At 31.5% G+C, this 20,819-nt stretch overlaps 1 protein-coding gene across 1 annotated transcript in view; it reads left to right on the forward strand.

The window, feature by feature from the left end:
• The first annotated feature begins 9,641 nt into the window (after nt 1–9,641).
• LOC148619967 (uncharacterized) overlaps nt 9,642–20,819 on the forward strand; it is a 56,047-nt gene continuing 44,869 nt past the window's right edge. Inside the window, exons 1-2 of the mRNA XM_088577070.1 lie at nt 9,642–9,763; nt 15,155–15,212. Coding sequence (XP_088433196.1) covers nt 9,642–9,763; nt 15,155–15,212 — 180 coding nt within the window. The remainder of the gene's footprint in view (nt 9,764–15,154; nt 15,213–20,819) is intronic.

Raw genomic sequence — 20,819 nt, forward strand, 5'->3', positions numbered from 1 at the left:
GTTTGTTGCCAACCTTGTGTGGAAGTTTTGCCCCTATACTAAACATCATTCTTCAGTTTGTTGCCAACCTTGTGTGGAAGTTTTGCCCCTATACTAAACATCATTCTCCAGTTTGTTGCCAACCTTGTGTGGAAGTTTTGCCCCTATACTAAACATCATTCTCCAGTTTTTTGCCAACCTTGTGTGGAAGTTTTGCCCCTATACTAAACATCATTCTCCAGTTAGTTGACAGCCTTTTCAAGATTTTCGCCCCTAAACCATAATACTTCTAGACATATACATTAAAAAATGCTGTGCAATTTTCCATCTTCAATCTTCTATCTTCAGTGAGGTAGGCATCTACTGGCTAATTCTATTTACTGATAAAATTTGGCTCTCACTTGGAATCTTTGTACTGGTATGTTGTATATTAAAAGGATCTATAGCAATCATTATGGCATCGATTGTGCTACTAATTTACTGTAAATTAAAGGTTATTTATTACCATCCAGTATCCATCTTCCTCTTACCTCCTCTAAATTGTTTGGGTTATTTCAGACAAAAATGTTAAATATATATAAATGAGGGGTCATTCCTCCCATTTTGTAGGTTGAGGTGTTTGTATGATGAATTGTTCTGTCTTAATTGATCATTCATTTCAGAAGTGATCAGTTTTTGTCAGATATTTTGCTCATAGAAGTTCATGGTGATATTAAAGCTAGATTTTTTTATGCTTGGAATTGCCACAACTGTCACAGCAGATTCTGAAGTTCATAAAAGAGGGAGGGTCTGCTGACCTGCCTAAAATGGGGACCGTAGTGATTTGTGGTTACTATACTAAGTAAACAATCAGTCTTTTAGCTTTTAGACAAACATATGATTGTGATATAGGTCCAGACATGTAAGGGTCTTGTTAGATTGGAAGTTACTAATCTCTGCCGTTGTCTGTAACAAATACGAACTTAAGTCAGACATTTGTTGACTGGAAATATTTTGTTGGGTAGAAAATCATTCCCTGCTGCTTGTTGTTGCTTCTTCTGTTAACATTTTAAAAGGTCTAGCTAATCTAGGTAAATCTGTAGACTTCTTGTAGTATAATGCTGGGTTAACTATAAAGTATCTACCATAAAGATGTTTACACATCAATCAATCAAGCAATCTCCTTACTTAAACTTTCTGTGACTTTTAAATTTATGCTGCAATTTTGTATCACATCAGTTCACTTGAACTCTCTATTTCAGTGACTAAGACTCATTCTGGGAGTTGTATTTGTTTACTGCGTACTCTCAAGTTTTGGCAGGTTCTAATTGTTTTGGTTAGTTTCATGTAAAGCAGACCATGTCAATTTTTTAGCCAAAATGCAGATGAAGTCCTGGATTTTGGTCAAGGTCGTTGACAGGTAACTGATCCACGATGTCCTTGTAGACCAATGCCAATTTTTCTGATGCATTCGGTATAGTTTTGCTTTTTACCCTTTGACCTTAAAAATGCTCTTCCATGGAAAGGCATTAGTCACCTGATCGCAGTTCTGTTTCCCAATTGGCCAAATACTGAGAACTTAGTGGCGTTTGAAAAAACTGTATTGAAATAGTGTTCCATATGTTATTTCTTGAATGAAATGTAGAAAATTATAAGTAGAAAGAACAAGAATTTACCGTGTCGGCTATCATTTTTTGAAGATAGTACTTGTTTAGTCATAATGCAGGTAAAAGGCAATGATTTTGCTCGGGGTTATTGATGGACAACTGGGATATTCTGTAGTTAACTTGCTTCTGCTCAGCACTGGCAGTGCAGGAGGTTTAAACATTTAACCCAAACAACAGAAAACCACCTTGCCTTCTAACTCATCTCCTTTCAGTCAGTCTTAAAACAGAAAATGAAAGTTTATTTTACAGAAAATAACCTGAATGTAACCAATAATTGTTCCGTTTTGTCCAACCGTTGTGGAGCTTTAGAATCTCCATTTCAGTCTGTATGTCTGTACTTCTGTCCTTGCTTTGTCTATTGGCATCATATCTTGTCTACTGATTCATGCATTGCCTTGACTATACACTTGTGGTAGGACTTTGAACCAAGATTCTGGTAATTTGTAACGATGGTTCAAATTTCATGTAGTCTTAATTACAGATGATGATTATAAAAATTTGGCTCATGAAATATGATGATAATACCCTTATGCTATCTTCAAGTAGGGAATTACTCTATAAATAATTATTGTAATTAAAATATGCATCATCATCATTAACAGCTTATTAATCAATTAATAACTGACTCATTCATAGTCTGAAGTATTGATGAAGTGTTTCATTCATGAATCCAGATGTAGTTGAGCCTGAATGCAATTTTAAACCTTAATATTGTACAATTCATATATATGGTCAAAATTAATTCAAATTATGAATGACATTACTTCTATTTGTTTAAGTTGGGTAGATTAATAATTGATAAGGATTGGGTTACAGATTGTTAATTTTGAATCATTCCTTTAATTACTAGCAGGAAATATCAGTTTTTTGTCAAGTCATGTTTTAACCAATCCTCTTTCCCCCCTTTTTTTCATGACAATTTTCTTACTCAGACTCAACTTCTGAGAAAAAAATTGCTGTTATTACTCTAATAAGTCATAAGAATTACACATTAAAGTTTGCAAAGGATACCAATTTATCAATGCTATGCTCTATTTTGTTCTAAATCAGTCTCTTCCATAAATGTTTTTTCTTAGGATTTTTTTCCATTATAAATATTATGTCCATTAAAATGATTATTTTGACAAATCTTCTACAGCTTTGGATTATTCCCGTCATAATTACATGGCAATAACTAGAACCTCTCAGAATAACAGGCTCTGTGGGGGAATTAATGAGATTTTTACAGGTGGTTATATATAGGTTGATATTATGTTTATTTTAGTTCCAATCTGCTATTCTTGTAATCATAATGATACTGGTCTCTTGAGAACATTGTGTCAAGGGGCCCAGAAGGGTAGTGAGTGCTTCAGATTTACTCTAAAAAGTGAACAGTTTTGGTCTTTTCCAAGCTTGAAAAAAAATGGTCCGCTTAGTAAAATCAAAAGTTCTCAAAAAGTGTTAATGAAAATGGTTGAAGATCCTGGACATAAGCCAATGAAATTTCAAAGGTTGAAGGTCAGATATTAAGGGTGTTAAACCTTGTTCCACCTCTAATTTGATCCCTGTAAGTGGTCATTACCTCTTTTACCTTGTTCATTCATAATACTGCTTTCTGGTACCTTTCTGATTAAGTTCATATTTCTGTCAAAAAATATTTTTATAAGTTAGTCAATGGAACTATTCCTATCAGTTACACAGAAATTCTGTTTACATTATGAATTTGTTGGAAACTGTGCTGATAATGGAAATGTTCATTGCAGTTTTTGAAATTATTTCTTTTTAATTCCTGTTCTGTCAGCAAATGGAACTGAAAAATGTACTATGTTGTCAAGTCTCAAAAGAAAATTATTTCTGAATGCTGTTCTGTCAGTAATAGAACTGACAGATGAAATATTCCTATCTGAGATTGGATTGACAAAGGGAATGTTCCTGTCAAAATTTGGACTGACAAAGGAAATTATCCTGTTAGTACTTTGACTGACAAAGGCAAGGTTTTGTGTAGTCCTACATTGAAAAATTGTCAGTATTACATGCTATATACATGTCCCAGGTGGTAGTTTGGACCATGCTAATTTGAATTGTCATTGAGAAATTGACAGAGCACTTATGCTTTCTCCATCATAAGTTCTCCATAATTCAAATATCTGCTGTAAAATCGAAGTAACTGAAAAAAATATTAAAAATGGTTTAATTGCACTTCCCATACACTGAATTTATTCATACATGTATGAATTGTTAGCCGTGCTTTTAATTGTCACTTCTTTGTTTTCATAAATTGATATTTCTTTCAGGTGATAGGTTGCACAATTTAAGAGGTCTTTTAATAATTGAAGCACTAGTTATATAACTGTTAAAGAATCATAAAGAACTTTATATCCACATACACTTTCATTGTTAATGTGACATGCTTTTAGCCTTTTTGATGTTCGATCAATTTTCAGGGGCCATCCTTATTAATGGATACAAGGCATTATTTGTCTACCTTTGTGTAGACGGTTGACTCCCCTTGAATTTATTGTTAAGTATTTCAGGTTTACCCTTTTGTGGCCCCTTTGTACAAGGCCCAAGATGTTGTATATCAAAATTGGTCAAGTGTAAGAGATTCTGTCTAGGATTGGGGTCAGTACTCAATAAGAGGCCACCACTAATTATCGTCAGAAAAATTTTCTACTGATTTTGACTTCAACAATTTTACACAGGAAATCAATATATAAAAGCAATTACTTCCATCATCAAACTTAGTATGGAGTATGTTGAAGATGATGGGAGGATGGGAGGCTAGCGGAGTTATCAGTTTTAAATGGTAATTTGATCCCATGGTTTATTATAGATTTCCTTGACACCTCATGGAAGTGGACGGATTTCTGCGGAAGAATCAACGAAAGTTTATGTGTATCAGCCACTGTAATTAACCATTTCCTGTGCCAGACTATTTTAACTTTTGAGTGTGGAGGTATGTTGAAATTATTGCCTCTTATAATTTTTTATTTCTGATATGATTTTGAATTATTTTTCTCTGACCTAAATGACCATTGTGTATTGGGATAGAAGGACAGATGTTTGATACACAATAGGCAGGTGGTGTAACTATGAGGTCAAATATTCTACATTATTCAGGTTGATGTTGAAACTACTTTGACGATATACAAGTCTGTGGATTTTTTTACATGCAAACTGTGTGGGTAAGTCACAATCAATTTTTATAAACTCATCAAATTTATATTAAAATCAGATTTTGGTAACATTCCATTTTGATGGACTTATTGGACTAAAAAAAATTATTCTGATTTTAATTATTTTTTTTTAATAGTGATGAAACATTGCTATGAATGTTCGTCATTACAAATAGGTTTTGTGTGAATATATGCAATATCTTGGAAAATATATAACTTGATTATATATAAAAATCTTATATATACTCACAATTATTTTAAAATTTCACCAAAAAGTGAGATTTTGCAATACATTGAACCAGTCCAATATTTGTTGATAAGATATTTAAGTAAGACTTTTTCATGTCAATATTTAGGTCTTATCCCTTACAATATAATCAATATTGCTCAAATGTTGATTCTATGAAATTTACAAACAAATTCTGTTTATTTCATACCAATTTTCCTCAAAGTTTATTTAAGCAAAAGTTTTATGCAATATAAATTGTGTAAAATTTATCAAATTTTAACTGAACTATTTTTGCCTTTGTCTTTTGTGTGGGAGTATAGCAAACTAATCTTCTAAATGGGAGGAAATTTTGATTTAAAAAGAACATAGAGTCACTTACTTTAAGGCCATATTGAATAAATTATTATACATGTACATGTATTAAACTCTCAATCCTGCTTGAATGGCTAATCAACTATCTGGAGCTGGATTTTTTTTTATTGCTAGTCATTTCAAGCTCACCTGACTGAAGGCCATGTGAGCTATTGCCATCACCCGGCATCAGTCATAGTCTGTTGTCATCATTAACAATTTTTAAAAACTTTTCTCCTCTGACACTATTTGACCAATTGGAACTAAATTTGCTATGAATGTTCCTTGGAGTATTCTGCATAGAGCTGATGTGGGGATTTTTGATCAGTTGAAAAACATGACTGCTGTAAATAAAAATAGAAAATTGGGGACAGACAGTTTTTTGCATATACCTCAAGAACTGTTAGGTTTAGCCAAATTCAGACTGGGTAACAGTGTTCAGCATGATAAGATCTATCTGTTGTCAAATTTACATGGTAATGTATTAACTGTGTTTGTGTTATTGCCCTGTTTCAACGTTTTTTTTTTCACTTTTTTAATGTTATTTCTTTCAAAATTCTTCTCCTTTGACACTACTGGACATTGATATGTTTGTTCCTTAGTTTTGTAGCATTCAGGAATATTTATCCAAGGAAAAATATGGCTGCTTTTACAAAAATAGAATGTTGCTTATTGAATAAGGTGAGCGATTCTGAGCCTCTAGTTAGTGTTTATTATCTAATGAAGCATAGAATTCAAGTTTAAAGATAGTTTTCTGGTCAGAAATTTTCTCTTTAATCAACCCTGGATGTGATATCTAATGAGAAACTTTGAAGGTGATTTTAGAAAAGCAGAGGATGCTTACCCTACCGGTTCACCTGGTCCATACTCCCAGTTTTTAGTGGCCTCTGAGTTGCTCAACCACTTTTGTTTCTATATGCATTTTTTTTGTTTATTTGTTATTTTGTTTACTTGTTCTGTGTGTGTATTTCCTCTGTTTAGTTGTTAGCCCAGGATTATATTCTGTTCGGTTTTAAATCTGGGTTCCCTTGTTTTTCTCTTTCTCTGCTTCAAATGTTCAAAAGTGGAATTGATTAATAAATATACCTTCATTTATTTAATACATATTGAAGAAGTTCTTTGCTTTCATGCTTATTAGTTTTATCCTCCTGACTTGACATTGCGAAGACCTTGGATTTTTTTCCCTTAAAAGGTTAAAATTTAGTTATAATCAATTTAAAGTTGAATGGTTTAAATTAATAAACCGTTTTTTCTTCCAACTATTGAAAAAAAATCCCCCAAAAAATGAAAGAAAATGTAGTTACAAAATCAATTTGTCTTGCCCTTCTTGTGATCCTTTTGTACAAATATTTTCTTTGGAAATCAGTTACTAGGTTAACAAGTTGTGCCCATGTGACAACTTAGATAGCGAAACCTTGACTGCTTTAAAATATAATTATCACTACAGGTACTCCTAGTTAAATATCAAATTTCATTCATATATATATATATATCTAAATTTCGTTCATTTATCATGCATTGCTAAAATTCATTCATGGGTTATACAGGTGGACAAATTTTAAGTTTATTTTTACCTTTAGATATAATTTGTAATCTTTAGAAAATCTGAAGAAGTTTATTTTCGTTTTCGTTTTCGTTATCAAATTTTTGAGAAGTAGTATTATATTAAAATCTGTTTTAACTCAACTTTTTTTTTTTGGATGATTTCGTTCCATTTTGAAAGGTATATAGTTTTGACAAACAAAAATGCCTAAATGCTATTAATAGAAATAACAACCTTATCGGTTTATAATAAAGGTTACAAATTTACTCAAAATTCAATTTCAATAGGCTGGTTTCACTGTTATATGTATAATGGGACATATTTTATCATCAATTTTATGAATGAGATTAGGCCAGTAATCTAGAACTCATCCAATTATATATATTACTCATACAAGTGATCTCATGTGGTCACAATCATCGCTGACCTTTTGACCCACTTACTGGTTATTCATATGATTCAGTGGTTGAGGTTGCAAGCATTACATGTAGGTGGTAACATGTACCTAAATACTTGTACATGTACATGTACCATGCTTATATTTTACAATGTCTCATCTAAAAATAGAATCATTTAGGCAAAACTTGGAATGTTCAGGTCAAATTGTATAGTTAAGTACATGGCAAGATGTGTGGTAATTTTTTGTACTTGAAATATAAGAAGGTAATGATGAAGCAATATAACAATTTGAATGACATCATTCCTTCTTTTAATTTTCCACTGACGACTTCTTGCGAAATACATATCTGAATCAACTGCTAGTAGCTGGTACATGTATGATGGTGCATATCTATTTCATTCCTTTGTCATAATGAATAACCTTTCTGCATGTACTTTATTGTGAAATAATCACTTAAATAGACCAAGTGTATACATGGGTGTATAACATTACCAGGCAATAAATACAATTTTGGTCAAATATAATTAGAACGAGATTTCAACTAAAAAATGTGTATATTAATTGACAATTTAGGGGCTTCATGTATTTTTTTTTCAGTATAATGCTATTCTTTGTCATTATGCAGTAAAACCTGTGTAAACAAACCTCTTTTGGTCTGATAGATTTGTACAGTTTAGGCAAGTGTTCAGTTAACACAGGTAGAAAAATATTAAGTAGCAGTCTTTGTAAGATTTATGCAAAGTCTGTAAAATGTGATACATCTCAAAAAGGCTACATATTTTTATTTTTATTTTTAAGTTACTTTATAGGTCTATATGATAAAATCTAAAATTATTCATTCCAATCTGTCTGCTCTTAGGATCTACATGGAAAATCCAATAGTTTCTATTGTATTTTAGTGTCATTTACAGAGTTATCTCCCTTAATTTTGAATTATACAGTACATTCTATATATGAACAAAGGTTATATGAAAAGCCACATGTTACTTTCTGTTTTAATATGACATTTTTAACAAAATTCAAAAATGACAATATGTAGGCTTTCAAACCATGAATCACATTTTACATGATTTTTATCTGGAGTTCTACTTAATACTATAATGGTTTTCAGCAGATGTCTAGTTTATACAGGTTATCAGTTTATCCAGGGTTTGTTTAGACAAGTTTTTATGTCGTAAATTCTTGGAAATTTAATCTAATTTAATCTACTGTTAAATTAATATGGTTGAACTGTTGTAGCATGATATCCTTCCCTTATTATAATGGTCAAGTATTTGCTATAACCTATTGTAAAATAAAACTTTTATTGAGCTATTACTGCATGTAAGGTCATTCATTCCTATAATCAGGACTAGTTGTGGAATTGACATTTTAACTTATTTTGTACAAATACATATATATATACATTTAGTTTATAGTGTCATAAGATGGGTAAACTGTTCACTCAACTATGTCAATTTGGGCATGAAAAATTTTGTTGACTTCTGTCTGCGGCAGAATTCTACCTTCACAAGTTTAGAAGTAGGGTGTCTCTGTGTGTTGACAATAAAATTTGTATCTAAATTGTTACAAGTGGCTATTTCCTTCTGCCTGAGGCCGAGATAGGAATATATTAACTATTCAAGTACATTTATGAATATAAATTATGGGAGAAAAAAAATCCCTGTGCAAGCAAATTTCTTCACTTTTTGCATTGATTAAGGTGTATTCAGGATGTGTTAGAAAATAAAACAGTAAAAAATTATAGTAACGATTTATTGAAGTGATTAAAAGATGCCTGTACAAGGGGTAAATATGTCTGTTCATGATGTCGATGCATGACCTAAAGGGAAAGATCTAGTTTGACCTAGTAGACTTATCAGGTTGATGACTTGAAAGAGAGCCAAAAATAAATCCAAGATCAGAGAAAGAAAAAGAAAATACAGCAATAAGGGCAACTTTAAATTTGTAGCTTCATTTTTTTCTTGAAACTACAAACGAAAAAAACGAAAAGGAAAAGTTTTTTCTCCACCCTCACAAATACTTGACCTAGATTTGTTTTGTTCACTGCTGTACTATATCATTATTCAGGCTGTTCATTGATTTATTGTGGTAAAGAATTCCTTTCTATTTTTAGACTAGCTGCCGTCTGCTACAGAGGAAATCCTCACCCTAGGAGTTCTGACCCACAAGTAAGATTACACTGCTTAAATGTTTTTATGAATGAATTTGCTTAGTTTCTATCTTTTATCAGGTTTTCATTGATAAAAATACCTCTAATTGTTTGAAGTTTGAACCGTGATTGTGTGGTTATGGATTTTAAGACCTCTTACTATACTTGTGTAAATTGAAGTAGAAAATGTACTCTGTTTCAGAAGATATTTATGTTATATCTGCTAGTCAAATATTTGCTTTGTATTTTAGAGTTTTTGGAAGAATTTGGAGATCAGAGATTAAAGGCACTACACAGAAAACTAAAGGGTAAGATTTGAAATTTTGTGACTTTATTAGTTTAGTATTACCAGAAAAAACATTTAATTGGTTGTGTACTGTCAAATATTTCTAAGATGGGAGTGGCAAATTATTATTATTTTTTTTTTTTTATTTTTATTTAGTAAAAGGTCAAAAAAGTTAAATTATGATTTTTTTTTAGTCATTAGTCAAAATTTTTTATATAATTTTCAAATCTGCATGAACTTTTCCCAAATTATAGTGGACCACAAATTTCACATACTGAGAAATTTAATATATTTAAGTACCATTTATAGATCCAGGGTTTCAAGTTAAGGTGGGAGTGTGAATAGAATGAAAGGCCAAGCAAAACAAGACAAGACAATTTTTTTGGGGCAGTAGTTGTGAAAAATGAAGATTTCATGTCAAAAAAATGTGTTTCCCAAGTATTAAGAGGCATATGTACTCTGGATCTGTAGGTCTTTCCTTGCCTTGCAAAAAAGGTTTTCATATTTTTTTCATCTGGATAATTTTGCTTGCCTTGTGCTTAATTTTCATTATGAAAATGTGCACTTATTGATGCTGCAAGATTCAGAATATGCCAGAACTATAGATGTGTCAAAACGTTGCTGATACCTCTCAATGGAATATCTACTAAGTGCGAAATTTTGTACTAAGGAAAACTTCTCTAATGATTTTTTTTATGATATTGAGCTGAATGTGTTCACACACTCATCTGCTCATAATTATGAAGACTTGGATGTAAGTAAGACTGGTATGTCCAGACAGGTTAAGCATAATGTGTTAAATTTAGAAACGTTCCATCAGGAATCCCAGACATTTTATTCAACTGTCTTTTCATGCATTTAATTTGACGGGTATCAATAGATTTTTCATGGACTTTTTCTCAATATCAGGTATAAAGTACTAAATGTATTTCATGATTGAGAGAATATATAAATATATTATTACAACGCCCACTATTACATTTTCATAAATGTATATATTGGAAAAATGTCGGGGTGTACAAGATATTTATGATATTTCATTCTTAAGTTACAAATGATAAAGGGTAATATGATATATTCTGGTAACAAAATCATGCAACCTACAAGTGAAGGAATGTAATCGAATTCTATTACTTAAGGCCTGGTGCAAAGTCTAGCTATTTCTAAAAGGATATTTAGTACATTTTTTTAACTGTATCAAGATTTGGGTTTCTGTTTCATGAATTAATATAATCAAGTTTAAAGAAATAGAGTCTGTAAGTCTCGTTCTAGTTTCATTTTCCTTACCGGAATTTCTGGTTTAGAGAGTATTCAAACCCGAAGACTGGTTTGCATTTTATTGTTACCGAAACGCTGTATTAGTATGCAAAGTATTCTATTTTACGCTTTTTCTTAACATTTTTATCATCTGGAAATAGAAATTTGTCATATTTAATGGTATTTTTACATGAAAATATGTTTTGCTTTTATATACTGAACTCCAAAAATGACAAATCTCTTTAGCTTTGAATGGTAGACTAGGACCCATTCTTGTGAAATCATAGGCACATGACAAGACTTACATACCCTATTAAAGAAAGGTTGTATTTGGTGTAAAAGAAATTCAACCTCTGTATTTTGAGCATTTTTGTTTAAGGATTTTTTACATTTTTGTAAAGATAACATTAAAAGTATGAAATATCAAGGTCTGTTGCAGTTTACACTTGTAATAAGAAAACTTGTTAAGCGTAAATCTTCCATAAGTTGTACTTTTGTGTTTCCCCTACATATTCCCTTCACTTTATGTACTTAAAGCAACATTAATTGGAAAATATTTAGATCATTCAAATTTTTTTTGATGATTCAATAGAAGCACTTTTCTTTGTGGATTTAACTGCAATTTTGGCTTCATAGTTCAGATATGGATTCCCCCCCAGAATATATTTAGAAACATCCATTTAATCTGCAGATATTTTGATCCCTTTAATGATGTATTTCATTGTTATTTTAATGGGATAATATTACCATTTTGACAAAATTGCAAAATTTTTTTTTTTTTTTTTTTTTTTTTTTTCTTTTTTCCCAAGGTAATAGAACTACTCTCTGAACAATACCACAACACCAAGTAAGTGGAAGCATACTGGAATCAAAAGTACAATGATTTGGGAAGTCTATGCTGGATTTGCATAATGAATGCTCAGCCTAAAGCATTTATAAAAAAAATATTGTAGCTTGTGTATAACCCTCATGAAAATTACTCAGTACAGAGAAACTTGTCTCAACTGAATCTTTTTAGGAATGTACAATTTGTTTGGTTTTGACAGACATACCTGTTGACCAATCCACATAGTGGGAGAATCCCAGAAGATCGGGAGACTCCTAGAACATCAATGATGAATTAAGAATATCACACATAAAAATTTAAGATTTGTGGGAGGATTTTGATTTCAATTACTCTACTGTCTGTGAAAAATAATTTATAGTTGCATTTTTACATCAAAAATTTGCTTTTATGTTAAAATCTCCCACATGACTGTTGAAACAGTGTCAGTCGGGGAGACTCTCGCACATGAACCGTTCCAAAGGTTAAAGGTTATGAATTGGTATGATTAAGACTGGTTTTCAGTTTACACATGTTCAAAATACATTAAACAGGTATAAAGTGATTTTAAAAAATGTCTGGATTAGACATGTTGGTTGTTTATTCATGGTTCAGTTTACACAGGTTTCACTGTGCAGTATAGTAATATCAGTCATATCTACTTTTGGTTTTGCACTCCTTTCTGAGTTATTCATTCACATTTTTTGTGCTAGTGGTTATTACTAAGTAATACATTAACGCAGAAATAGTGTTTTATAAACCCATTGTTTTTGTTCCAAGTAAAAAAAAAATAGAATGACAAAGGCCACAGCTGTTGTTTAGAACAAATCTGCCCTTGTAAATGGCCTTTATATAGTAAAGTTCTTGTCTGGAATGGGCTAAAATGGGATCAGTAATTAATATTACAGTTTGTAGACCTTGTCAACATACTTGAAAAAGTACAGTGTGGTTGTCATGGAAATAATTGATAGCAGATATGAAAAATATGATGGAGAAATATTTGCAAAGGTCATTACAGGTTTTTATTCAATAGATTTATTGGTATAGTTCTTTATTTTTTGTCCTGAACCATTGGAACAAATATTAATCAATGGAAAATGTAGTATTTTCTCCCCACAAAATTTGAAGGCCATATAAAATTCTGCCACAAATTTATCCACAAGTATTGTAAAAGTGGACTTCGTTTGATAATTCTTTGTCACAAAGAGCTTTGAGGGATAAAAACAGTGGGTTTGAAAAATTCAAAAATCAGTGTTTTTATCCTTCAACTTCCACCATCACTAGTTCTACTCCATAAATAAGTTCTTGAAACTCCTCCTTCTACCTCTGTCACTAAAAAATAATATAATAAAGACTAACATGGACATGGTGAATATATTGTGAGTCAACCAACTTGCACTCACTTCTTTTCGACTAATCATTATGATATGTGCATAAAAAGTATTCTGTTTTTACACTGCCAATGGATAAGATGATGGGAGGTGTGGAAAGTTTCACCATAATTAAGAATGGAAGAAACCTTTAAGCTGCTATATCATGAGGTTATGGCATGTCTAGAGATTCACCTAAGGGTTACTCACTAATACTTATAAAAAAATTGGTAGAAAAATTCTTGTTATAAATAAACATACTTGATCGTAGCATTGTTGGCATGATCTAAGGTTGCCAAAGGCTTTAATCCTCAAAACCACGCTGAAAATCTTCAGTCTATAGGGGTTGCTGACGAACAGTTAGTAATACTCCAGACACAGCTATCTCTCTTTGAAATCTAAGAGTGCAGTCATTCCACTGATTTCCCAATACCTTCCCAATTACCTGTCAATACAATAAGTAAATTAATAGCTTACTATTATTTTAAGTGCAATGTTGACTAAGTTTTAGTCATAAGAGGGAAATTGTTGTTGGGGTGTTGAACTTGTTGCCTAAGTCAAAAATTTTAGTGTGTGGGCATTAGTTTAACCTGTTTTGTGGTGTTATAATGTCTGCTTTTCACACCATCTTGTATCGTATAAATGATTATTTCAGTGAAATTTCGTAAATTGTTGGTACATGTATACCAGGAACTTGTTGGACCAATTCCTTCCAGTGTTTGAATTTTTATAAATTTTCTATGTTCTTCCAGTGAGAGCAAAGTCAGCGCCAACTTTCCAGTTTCTACATGTTGCTTGAAAAGTAGTGGAAGCAGCCAACCATAGTTTTCAGAAAAACTCAGAGCTAATTCAGCTTGTTAAAAATGAAATGGAAATTTCGACAGCCAAAAAAAAACGTAAGTTCAATAATGCAGATATTTGTACTTTCCTCAAAGTTCAGTGTCTATTTTGGTTGAAATGTTAAAGTTCGCTGATCTACTTTAGTGCTGGTTGATGAAAGAATCTTAAAATTAGTTTGATGTTAAATCTGTCTGAATGATGGATGGATTTCTTTAACAAGATGCTGCTATAGATATGCAGTTTTATTGTTTCAAACTCAGACAGTAAAATGCCACAGAAGCAGAAAATGGACTTTTTATGCGACTGAACTATTCATCTATTACTGTAAATGTACTAATTTTGGAATATATATTGAAAAAGTATACCATTATACCCCTACTTTAAGGGAAATGTTTTATGCTCATGGTGTCTGTCTGTCTTTTCACCTGTCAGCACCTTTCTCTGGAACTACTTATCACAGCCACTTAATATTTTGGCAGAAGCTTTATATAGATATGCATATCAGTGGATTCAATTTTAGACTGTGGTGACACGTGTTATATTTTTTTAAATTTAGACCATGTGGTTACAAAAAAAAAATTGTATTTTGAGCATGTGGTTACTGAAAAATTTTTTGTATTTTGACCATATGGTTGCATAAAAACTTTTATATTTTGACCATATGGTTGCATAAAAACTTTTATATTTTGACCCTGTGGTTACTTAAAAATGTTTATATTTTGACCATATGGTTACTTAAAAATTGGGTGTGGAGTCAATGTATCCTTATGTGAGCATTGCTTTTCTGCTTTTTTACTAATTCTTTGATCAGTATGAGTATTATTTTTGTCTTTTAGTATGAACACATATGCCTACAAAATGATATTAAAACAAAAAAATGTATGTTTGATTTTTTAGGAAAAAAAATCAACAAATATTTATGGCGAAGCAGTCATATTCATGATCAATTGATTCATATATTTTATCGTCATTGTCACATTTATGTTAATGTCTTATGCCTATGAAGTGTGGGTGTGGCAATAAAATTAATATGTGAATATCATCTTATTATTCCATATTGATATTTTTATTGTCTTACAGGCACATGAATATAATAGATCTTTTCAATATTTTACTTGTAAAGGTCAAAAAGTAGGTCAAGAGAAGATCCAGATCAGAGGAAGTTGATGTTGAAGTTAAAGGTAGGTCAGTTCAAATAATAGATTTGTTTGTTGATACTCTGGGAATTTGTTTAGAATAGTGATATTTTCTCATGGGTATTTTACAAATGGTACTTTTTCTGTTATATTCAACTCAAGAAAGGCCAGGAAATTTGTGTCAGACCAGTTGTCGAAAAGCATAAAATTTTGAATGGTAAGAAATTATTGAAATGTAAATTTTTAAACTGGAGAAATTTTACACTGTTTTTCTGACGCAGTCGGTATAGTTTCACTTTTTACCCTTTGACCTTAAAGGTGCTCTTCCATGGAAACACCAGTCACCTGATTGCAATTCTGTTTTCCAATTGACCAAAAAACTGTATTGAAAATTAAAATTGCATGCCATGTGTTATTTCCTGAATGAAATGTAGAAAATTGTAAGTAAAAATAACAAATTTTACTGCGTTGACTATCTTTAAATCCAAATTTGTGGAACCAACTTTATGTGAATTCATATATGTACAATATATTGCAGAGGTGGAGAAATTTTATTTTTTCTACAATTTTAGCATGTTGAATGCAGCCATTTTTTTGTCATGTAGACGCCGATACCTACTTTGTGTGATCTGTTAGTTAATTAGTAATGAACAAATACCATTTGAATTTTGCACAATGTTCATGTACATATTTTGAAAATGTGTACCTCCTATTATAGACAAATCTGACAGATATTTAGGGTAGATCACACCTTTTACACTAAACATTCTTTTTTGTCATCTTGCAAAAGCATACTGAAGTAGGTATTGCCATCACTTGGCGTCTGTCTGTCATCTATGTTCATTGTCATTGTTGTCATTATTTCAAACATCTTCTGCTCTGTGAATGAATTTTGATGAAACTTAATGTGATTGTTCTTTAGGGTATCCTACACAAATTTATGCTTTGATTTTTGATTTTTTGAAAACAGGGCTGCCATTACTAAAAATAGAACATTGGGGTCACACAGCAGTTTTTTGCATATATCTCCAAAACCACTAGATTTTAAAAAATACTGACAGAGGTAAATGTGTTCAGAATGATTAGATCTATTTAAGGTCAAATGTTGTTGAAAAGCTGTGGACTTATGTTGGAGTTCTTGTTCTTTTTGACATTTTTTGATGTTTTTGATATTATTTCTTTCAAAAATCTCCTCCTCAGAAACTACTGTACAGAATTTAATGAAAGTCAGTATGATTGTTCCTTGGGGTATTATTCACTAAATGACAATTTTTTTATCCTTGAAAAAACATGGCAGCTTTTACAAGAAATCAAATGTAACTAATTAATTGAGGTGAGTGATGCAGCCTTAAGTTTTGATATTACAAGGGGAAAAAAATTTGGACACCCCCCCCCTCCCAATTTTCTGATTAAAATACAAATTAATGTCAGATATGTGTTCATTATATAAATTTTTAAGAATTGTTATCTAAAAAAAGGGGGGTTTATAAAAATCACATATATTTAGGCAAAATAATTGAAATTAGGAGCAGTGACCCATATTTTTTTTATATTTTTTTGTATTATGTTCATTCTAGGTCATCTTTGAGACAAATAAGGAAAATCTACTTTACGAAAAGTTTTAGGTATGATCTACCTTAATGTGAATTTTTTGTGAACTTAGCCATTTTTCAGTGAAATATGCTATCTTATGTACATAATTTGGATCATTTGTAACTCACTGCTATTGTTTTTTCATTAACTTTCTTAATGTTAAGATATTTATGTGCTGACAAGTATTTGATTGTGAAGCAGGTCCTAACATGTTTTTGGTCTCGTTTTATTGAGGTCATGCTTGAAAATTTTTAATTGTGATGCTAGTTGTCAAAGGTACCAAAACAGATTTAAATCTATCCCTGTTCTGAGCTTTAATTATTGTAAATTTAATAAATAGTATGAATTCCAGATTTTCTAATTAATTCAGTTTTAAGTGTCTCCACCCTTAATTCTTGCCTTACAATTTGCAGATTCGCAGTGAATGTGGAAAAAAAATCCATATTTTTTTTACATGTTTGGCATTTCCTAGTCGCATTATAAATCATGGCAGATTATTATTTTGATAATCCTGAGGATAGGACTTAAGGAATTTGCTATAAATGCTTTGGCCTCCTACGCTATTTATGAAAAAAATGGTTTTGCAATTAGATATAAAAATAATGGCTGGCAGTTCTTACAATTGTTAAGAGCTTTAGATATATAGATATTAAGTACAGGGAAATATGAATGTCAGAATTTTTGTGATATTAGCAATTAACATATTTTGATTAAAATATTTGTTTTTTGTATCTATGCGTTGTAAATGATTGATTAAACCCCATATCGTTTACCCTGTATCACAAACCCATGTATCAAAGCCCAGACCTACATCACATACCCTTTATCACACCCCTAGTCATATATCCCGCACCTTTATATCACAATCCTAGACATACATACCACACCCATATATCACACCCCCAGTCCTATGTCACATACCCTATATCACACCCCTAGACCTATATCACACACTATATCACACCCCTAGACCTATATCACACTCTATATCACACCCCTAGACCTATATTGCATACCCTATATCACACCCTAGACCTATATCACACTATATCACACCCCTAGACCTATATTGCATACCCTATATCACACCCCTAGACCTATATTGCATACCCTATATCACACTCCTAAACCTTTATTGCATACCCTACATCACATCCCTACTCGGAACACCCTTGAAGTGTAGTTTAATTGTATGATATGATGAATATCTGTATGAGATACAGTATCAAACGTATGTCACCCGCGGGCCTGAGGGAGATTTACCTGTCTCACCAAACTTGTAAGCAGGTCTAGTTTTTTTCAATGATTGTAAACGGAAAACCCTTTTGATAGAATATCAAGGGAGTAGGTGCATGTATTCTGTACTGTGCTGTAGTTATGCTTTGAAGTAAGACCAAGTCAGTTTTAAGTGCATGAACTGATTTTCAGACAGGTTAAAAAAAAATACTGTCAGACATCCAAACTATGCAACTCTTCAAATTACTTCAGAATGTTTAGAAAAAGTAGTAGTTAAATGTTCAGTTGATGAAGAATGCATCAGGAAATTTCAAATTTCTGTCAAGTATTGTCTTATATTATGAAGTCTTCCTTTACATAAAATATTGTTGTTATCCTTCAAACCTGTCTGTTTCTATATTTTGTTTGTTCATCAGTTGTATCTTTTCTTTATTTATTAGATTGAAATAATACCGTTACGTGAAAAATATATCCATTACAATCTATATATATATATATATATATAAATGTAGTTTTTGTCTATTTTCTTAAGCCAAAAGAGGGGGGACCTATATATTTTTATGACTTAAAAAATTTCTTCCCAAGACCAAGATAAATATCTGACCAAAGTTTGTGATCTAGTGGTATTGTAAATTCTCATCAAATCGTATGACTTCCTACTGCGATAGACAACAAGAACAATCCAACAGTTGACTGGCCTAAGATGTCCACAGGCTTTATGTATTTGACAGATGACCAAGAAAATCATGTACCTTTTGTTATAGATCTGTTATGCGTACTATTTCCCATTATAAGGGTTCAGATATCACTATATATAACCATGTTCCCCTTACAATAAACTCCCACTTTTATTTAATGTATTTAGTATGGGTCTGTATAAAAATCAGGCAGGATATGATTCCTCAAATCTCAAGATAATCAGTGCAACTGTTTTAATACATTTGTAATGTCCTTAAAACACCTATTCCTGTGTTCATTTCCTTAGATTGACTGCATACCACAAAATAATGTTTGACTGGTTGCCATGTAAAAAGTTTGGTTTGAAATTTTCCAGTGTTTTTCTATAATAGAACATAACTTCAAGTGTTATTATCTTCAGTGACCAAGTTTCATTTGCCTTCAGCTTCTATAAGGCCTTCTGAAGGATTTCCTATCAAAATTTATATGGGATTAAGATATCCATGAGCTTCTGCCTGTCTTTAAAGCAGAGCTGTGCTTAAATCTCTGATCAATAATTGGAAGCTTCTGTACAAGTTACAATGTGGGAAAATGTCAATACAAGGAATCAAGTTTTTATAGCGTTTTAAAAAGTTCAATGGTTAAGTGTGATGGGATTTCAGCAGACAGTGTAAATGGATTTCATGACAGTGACATGAAATATCTTTACGTACATGTGCATGCATGAAATGGAATAATTTATATACACCGTTACAAATTCCACACATAAATATTTTAATAGATCTTTTATTCATTCTTTATTTGTTTATTCTAAGTAAGCATAAAGTATAACGTTTCTGTTTAGAAAAGAACATATTTTGATTCAGTTTTATGAGATTATAGCTAATTTAAAACTTGAAATGTTTAAAAGTAAACTATACATAAATTTGCTTTATAAGTCTGATCTGTTATCACATGTTTCTATATGAAATATAGTCAGGTAGGTTTTACTCAGAGGTGAAGAATGAAGTAGGATTTCAATTTATAATACATGTGACTAAATCATGACTTGGGAAAGCTATTTATAGCTATGAGAAATAGTGACTGTGCTTATTATGTTTTATAAATGATTTTTTTAGAGGGTTTATAGTAGTAAATGTTTGAAGTATATCTTTAATTTTCTGGATATTTGTCCATCCACAGTACTAACTTGATCTTGAACTTTGTTGTGTGTTATTATTTTCCTGCTTCACACCATTGAAGCTGACTGTTCTTTTGAGTATTCTCAAACTTACTTGAAAATGAAAATGAATGAAACAGGTATGATTAAATTCCTAAGTTTAAGTTGAAAGTTGTGGGTCTATATTTTCCACCCATTACTCTAAAACCAGCCCTTCCCTTTTTGCCTGATTTTCTCTCGGAATAAAAAGTTATGTTTGAAAGACAAACTCCAACCTCAAGCTATCACTAGAAATTAACAGTTCTGCACATTCCTTGTGATAAACATAACACAGCTGTTCGGACGAGGTCTGACCTCATTGTCACCCACACACCTAATCAATGTAAGGAGATGGTATAAATCTCTTGATATAAGCTGATAATTGTCTTGTTAGGAATTTGACCATTCGCCCCCATTGCATGGTTTTACCATTCTTTGTGTGTGGTATTTATTAGTCTGTGTTTTTGTTTGTGGATTTTCACCAGCTTGGTCTGTTACTGTGCCATTTTTATTACCAGTACATGTTTTACTTACATTTTTTTGGTTGGGTTGGTTGGTTGGTTAAATGCTTAGGAACTTACTTGCAATCGCAGATTTCACCCAGAATTTAAGATTTTAAAAAAAATGGATAATTAAGATTTTGTTGTTTTTTTTATAAATTTTATGTGGTACATGTACTTTTAGTGAGACCATTCTATTTTTATATGTTTGTCTTTGTAGACAGGATGTACATACATTATGGTGCCTGTCAGTCATTTTACAAATTCACATATATATAAGGCAGAAAAATTTACTCCTAACTGAAATACAATTTGTGAAATACCTTCTTTAGAATCTTAAAAGGGAAATAGATATATGTTTATCTTTAAATATAGATGTCTTAGAAGGATTCTTATAAGTCATGTTTAGAGCACAAAAGACGTTAGCCAATCAAATTTTTTCGTTGA

This window comes from Perna viridis, chromosome 4 (genome assembly GCF_037379345.1).
Source record: "Perna viridis isolate PV_CMFRI_1.1 ecotype Kerala chromosome 4, ASM3737934v1, whole genome shotgun sequence".
Taxonomy (NCBI): Eukaryota; Metazoa; Mollusca; class Bivalvia; order Mytilida; family Mytilidae; genus Perna; species Perna viridis.